General features: G+C 34.3%; 1 protein-coding gene across 1 annotated transcript in view; it reads left to right on the forward strand.

The window, feature by feature from the left end:
* LOC108314089 (F-box only protein 9-like) overlaps nt 1–6272 on the forward strand; it is a gene marked incomplete at its 3' end in the record, with an annotated part of 40687 nt that overhangs the window by 10020 nt on the left and 24395 nt on the right. The window contains exons 5-6 of the mRNA XM_037743621.1: nt 2947–3004; nt 4912–4989. Of these exons, the coding sequence (XP_037599549.1) occupies nt 2947–3004; nt 4912–4989 (136 nt within the window). The remainder of the gene's footprint in view (nt 1–2946; nt 3005–4911; nt 4990–6272) is intronic.

Here is a 6272-nt window from a genome sequence, read left to right on the forward strand (position 1 = left end):
AAAAAAAAAAAAAAAAAAAAAAAAAAAAAAAAAAAAAAAAAAAAAAAAAAAAAAAAAATTTCACTAGTATACTAGTTTATATATTTCTCACAATTTCTTCTAGATACTTTGGATGGTACCACTACTCCTGAATGGCTTTTTTCTCTGTAGATAAACTATCTTCATTGAGCTGTTTTTTGTTAATTTATAGACCTCTGGGGTTCATGTGGTCTCTGAAAGATTGATATCTGAATTTATTAACAGAGCCAAAAAAAAGATTGCTCACATGTTAACATCTTTCCAGAGGCCTTAATTTCATGCAGTATTTTGTTATATTTTGAGTTAATCAGCTTACAATAATGCATTAATCATTTCCTTATTCTGGAAAATTTTGAAATATTTTCACACTGAAAATGCTTTGAATGCTGTCTAACATTCACATTTCTTCTGGAACTTACACAGAGTAGGCACAGCATACCATTTCATTTTTTATTCTCTTTTTCCACAGAGGCTGCCATCTTTTTACCATCAGATCCAAGTTTGTGTTGTCAATTAGTCATTAAATAATTGGCATTACTCTGATGACTTAAATCTTCTATCTCCTCTTATTTTTTATTTTTAAGTAATTATAGGTTCACAGGTTCAGGGAAGTCCTATGTACCCTTCATCTAGCCTCCTCTGATGGTAACAACTTGCATAACCATAGTATAGTATCAAAAACAAGGAAATAGGCATTCAGACAATCCAGAGAGTTTATTTGGATTTCCTGGGTTTACAAGCACTTGTCTGTGTGTATGTGTATAAACAGTTGTGTGCAGTTTTATTACAAGGTAGCTTCATGTCACCGCCACCACAATCAAGATACAGAACTGTTTTATAGTTATATATTCCCTTTCTCTAGCTATTCTTAACCACTGGCAATCACTAATCTGTTCTCCATTTTGTAATTTTGATATTCCAAGAATGTTGTGTAAGTGGCATCATACAGTATGTAACCTTTTGAGATTGGCTTTATTCACTAAGTGTGATTCCCTCAAGATCAGTCCATGTTGTTATGTATCAGTAGTTTTTTCCTTTTTATTGCAGCATAGTACTGCATGGTATGGATATACCACAGTTTGTTTAACCATTTGTTCGTTGAAGGACATTTGTGTTGTTTCCAGTGTTTGGCTATTATGAATGGAACTATCGAAATGTGTGTGCAGATTTTTGCATGAACATAATTTTCATTTCTCTGGGATGAAACCCCGAGTGTGGTTGCTAAGTTCTACAGTAAGTGCATGTTTGCTTTTAAAATAAACTGCCGAAGTGTTTTCTAGAGTATCTTATAAGTTCCCACCAGCAATGTATGAGTGACCCAGTTCATCCTCATCAGCATTTGGTCTTGCTACTTTTTATTATTTATTTATTTAAAGACAGAGTCTTGCTTTGTCGCCCAGGCTGTAGTGCAATGGTATGATCTCAGCTCACTGCAACCTTTACCTCCTGGGTTCAAGTGATTCTCCTGCCTCAGCCTCTTGAGTAGCTGAGATTACAGGTGCCCACCAGTATGCCATGCTAATTTTTGTATTTTTAGTGGAGATGGGGCTTCACCATGTTGGTCAGGCTGGTCTTGAACTCGTGACCTCAAGCAGTCCACCCACCTCAGCCTCCCAAAGTGCTGGGGTTACAGGCGTGAGCCAGGGGGTTACAGGCATGAGCCACTGCACCTGGCCTTTAATTTTATTAATAGCCATTAATATAGATATATAGTGGTATCTCATTGTCATTTTATTTTATTTATTTATTTATTTATTTTTTGGGGACGGATTTCGCTCTTGTTACCCAGGCTGGAGTGCAATGGCGCGATCTCGGCTCACCGCAACCTCTGCCTCCTGGGTTCAGGCAATTCTCCTGCCTCAGCCTCCTGAGTAGCTGGGATTACAGGCACGCGCCACCATGCCCAGCTAATTTTTTGTAGTTTTTTAGTAGAGACGGGGTTTCACCATGTTGACCAGGATGGTCTCGATCTCTTGACCTCGTGATCCACCTGCCTCGGCCTCCCCAAGTGCTGGGATTACAGGCTTGAGCCACCGCGCCTGGCCCTCGTTGTCATTTTAATTTGCATTTCCCTAATGGCTTATGATGTTGAACATCTTTTCATGTGCTTATTACTTATCTATTAATATACATTCTTCTCTGAAATACCTGTTGATATCTTTTCTAATTGGATTGCATGTGTGTGTGTATACATTTTTTTTTTTTTTTTTACAGAGAGTGTCACTCTGTCACCCAGGCTAAAGTGCAGTGGCATGATCTTGGCCCACTGCAACCTCTGCCTCCCAAGTGATTCTCCTGGCTCAGCCTTCAGAGTAGCTGGGACTACAGGCATGCACCACCACAACTGGCTAACTTTTGTATTTTTAGTAGGGACAGGTTTCACCTTATTGACCAGGCTGGTCTCAAACTCCTGGCCTCAAGTGATCTGCTGACCTGAGCCTCCCAAAGTGCTGGAATTATATGTGTAAGCCACCATGCCCAGCCAGATTGCTAATATTTTTAATGTTGTGTTTTGGAAGTTCTTTTTGTATTCTATATACAAGTCTTTTATTGAATATGTGGCTTGTAAATATTTTCATCCTCTTAACAGGGCATTTCACAGAGCAAAAATTTTTAATTTTGATGAGATCCCACTTATCCATTTTTTTTTTTATGAATGGTGCTTTTGGTGTCAAATACAGGAACTCTGCCTAGTCCTAGGTCTCCAAGATTTTCTTTGTTTTCTTTTCCTCTAAAAGTTTTATGGGTTTTACATTTAAGTCCATGATCCATTCAAGTTAATATTTATGTAAAGTATGAGGTTTAGATCAAGGTTCATTATTTTGCCTATGACCAATTATTTCACACAATTTATTTAAAACGCCCTCCTGCCATCCATATTAATTTTTAATGCAGGTTTTAAAAAATTTTTACTCTATATTTTTATAGGCTCGAGAACTCTTCCTAAAAGCAGTAGAAGAAGAACAAAATGGAGCTCTCTATGAAGGTAAAAATTCAGAGCACAGGATCATATCATCATAACATTTCTGAATAACAACGCTGTTATTAACCATATTTTTTTAAATTATAACATATTTGGTATAGAACATCAGTTTTCTTAATATATTCTTCCTTCAGTATTCATTGGAAATTGGTTCCAGGACCCTTTGCAAATACCAAAATGCTTAAGTCCCTTATATAAATGGTGTAATATTTATATATAACTTATGTAAATAGTTGTTATATTGTATTGTTTTTTAAAATTTGTATTTATTTTAAATATTTTTTATCTGCAGTTGATTGAATCAGAGAATGTGAAACCTATGCATACAGAAGGCCAACTGTATTTGAAATTGTTTTTTAAAAAATAAAAAATAGAAATTGTTTTTCTATGTAACCTGTCTTTTTGCAAAAAATATTGCTGGGAAACATCATCATATTGGTAGGATGAGCAAAATAACACTTTTTTTACATTTAGCTTTAGTTATTCATTAATATTTAAAAATTGTTCATTTTAAAATATGCTCTTCTTATAGGTGAAAATTACTTCAGATGATGGGAATATAAAGAATTGAGGAAAAAATATGTATTTTCCTTTATAAGTTATAATTTACATATTACCAACAAAAATATGTGGTAATATGTGTGTCAGCTTTGTGTCTTTTATTAACCCAATAGAAATGTATAAATAAACTGATAGGACTATTTACCATGTTAAGTTTGTAATTACGCTTTCATTTTGTGATTGTAAAGATAATAGTTGAGGCACAGGAAAAATCTTTGTGCTGGAATCATTTGGAAATGCCTCAAAAATAACATATTTAGAGTTACTGCATTTATGTGCAAGTTTCTTCTAGTGATATTTTTCTTTAGATTTTAGAAAGGCCTAATTGGTCAAGTCCCTGTGCACCCTTCATTGGTTTGTGAAATTCACATCTCCACTTAGTGTATGGTAATTCATCCAGAATAATAGAATGTGGCAGAAATATGTTGAATCATAAACTTCTTCAAAGGAAAAAAGAACTAGCCTCTACAGCGCCAAGTTCTATTGGTGTATCTCTGTGGGGAGAGTTATTGAATATCATAGCTCTAAAGTACTAGACTAGTAGATTTGTAAAAAAAAAAAAAAAAAAAAATCTTGAAGGTTACTTAGCTAAATAAGAGGCGGTGGGCTAAAGGAAGTTAAATTTAAAGGATAGTTAAAAAAAACAAACTATTCTTTATTCTATCCAGTAGGAAGCATTTAATTTTCCTCAACTCTGTGTCTTAGAAAAGTTTGCTTACAAGTGTTTTTGGCCAGGCATGGTAGCTCGCACCTCTAATCTCAGCACTTTGGCAGGCTGAGGTGGGAGGATTGTTTGAACCCAGGAGTTATAGACCAGCTTGGGCAACATTGCAAGATGTTATCTCTAAGAAAAATTTAAAAATTAGCCGAGTGTGCTGGCCGGCGCATTCCAGTAGCCACAGCTGCTCAGGAGGCTGAGGTGGGAGAATTGCTTGAGCCTGGGAGGTGGAGTCTGCAGTGAGCGGAGATCGTGCCAGCTGCACTCCAGCCTGGACAACAGAGTGAGACCCTATCTTAAAGAGAGACAGAGTATTTTTGTTGGCTATAGCAATTGTATCTTCAGAGCCCAAAGAAAGACACCTGTTTAAAAATCATGATATATGAGAGGGTGAGGAAAAAGATGGGCTAATATATGAGTAAAATACAACATCTTAAGTTTAGGGAAAAGGTTCTTTCTGAGCAGTAAGGTTTGGAAATAATTTTGTGTCACTGAACTACTGTTGCATGTAGAAAAACAGAACTTGGCTGTTTGTGAAGAAAGTTACCAAATTAAACCACAGTTAAGGGTAATCAAAGGAAATGACAAAAATGTGTGGTCATAGCTAATTTAGCTTTATTTCTTCTTTTAGCCATCAAGTTTTATCGTAGGGCTATGCAACTTGTACCTGATATAGAGTTCAAGATTACTTATACCCGGTCTCCAGATGGTGATGGCGTTGGAAACAGCTAGTGCGTATATAATTTGATAGACAGTAATGCATAGAGTTTGTTAAAGTTAAGCATCTTTGCCCTATTGACTCTAAACATAAGAAGATGGTGCTAATTCTGTTAAGCTCTATATTCTTTAGTATATCTTTGTTTATAAAGTTGCAGAAATTTTTTAATTAGGGAAATCGAAAGGTTAACATAGAAATGCACCTTTTAAACAGATGTAAAAATAATAAAGTGAAAACGGTTTTAAAAAGCAGTAGTTACTGAAAGGAGTAAATTAAAGGACGCATTTCAACTTTCTGAAACCTGTTTGAAGTAGAAAGTTTTAAAATGTAATTAGGCTAAAGTTTGCAAAATGTTAATGATGGTTAAAATCGAGTGATGGGTACATGGGATTTTGTTACACTAGTTTCTTTTGTATACATTTGAAATTTTACATTTTAAAAAAGGCTTCTAATTTAATGAGGAAAATGCTGAACTATAAAAGACATTATTTTCTTAATGTTTGTTAGTAGAACATTAAAACTCTAACATTTATTTAAAAGCACAAGTGCAGAATATATTCCTAAAAGGAATCATGTTTCATTGTGTAGTTGCCACTTGCATCAAATTATGAAGTTGCATTGGTTTTATATGGATAAATATCAAGAAAAATATTTTTAAGATGATACTTTTGAAGCTGTTTGTAAGACAATTATAAAGTTGTTTTAGCTTAATTCCAGTATCTCCCAAAACCCAATTTGCTGATATTGGAAGGGAAGGGGGTCTGTACCCATGAGAGAATGTCAGGTTAAAAATAGACAATACAGGAAAAAAAAAAGTTTGTTAATGAAATATCATATTAGCTATTATATTAATATATTCCCTCTGTCATGAAATAATTGTCACCTTTATTGATAACATATGCTTATTGCCAATGTTTTAAACTGCATATGGTATTAACATGTAAGCTTTGGATAAGTCATATTAAAAACATCCCAATGAGGTCAATATTAATTGCTTGTTTAAATTTTCAGATAATAATATTGTTCATCAGATTAGAGTGAACAGTATAAGGCAGTTCATACTTAAAATGAATCATTTGGGCTTTTTCTAAATCTTCTTTAAATTTGGGTAATTTAGATTCAGCTCTTAGCCAGTTTTATAAATACGTGCCAGATGCTGTTAATAAAGATTATATTAAAATATTAAAGAGGCGTTTCTTTTCATTCCCATTTTTTTAATACAAACCCAGATGCTATGAAAGTTCTTTAAGGATACAATCTTTTTTTTTTTTTTT

Source organism: Cebus imitator, unplaced genomic scaffold (genome assembly GCF_001604975.1).
Source record: "Cebus imitator isolate Cc_AM_T3 unplaced genomic scaffold, Cebus_imitator-1.0 Scaffold148, whole genome shotgun sequence".
Lineage (NCBI taxonomy): Eukaryota > Metazoa > Chordata > Mammalia > Primates > Cebidae > Cebus > Cebus imitator.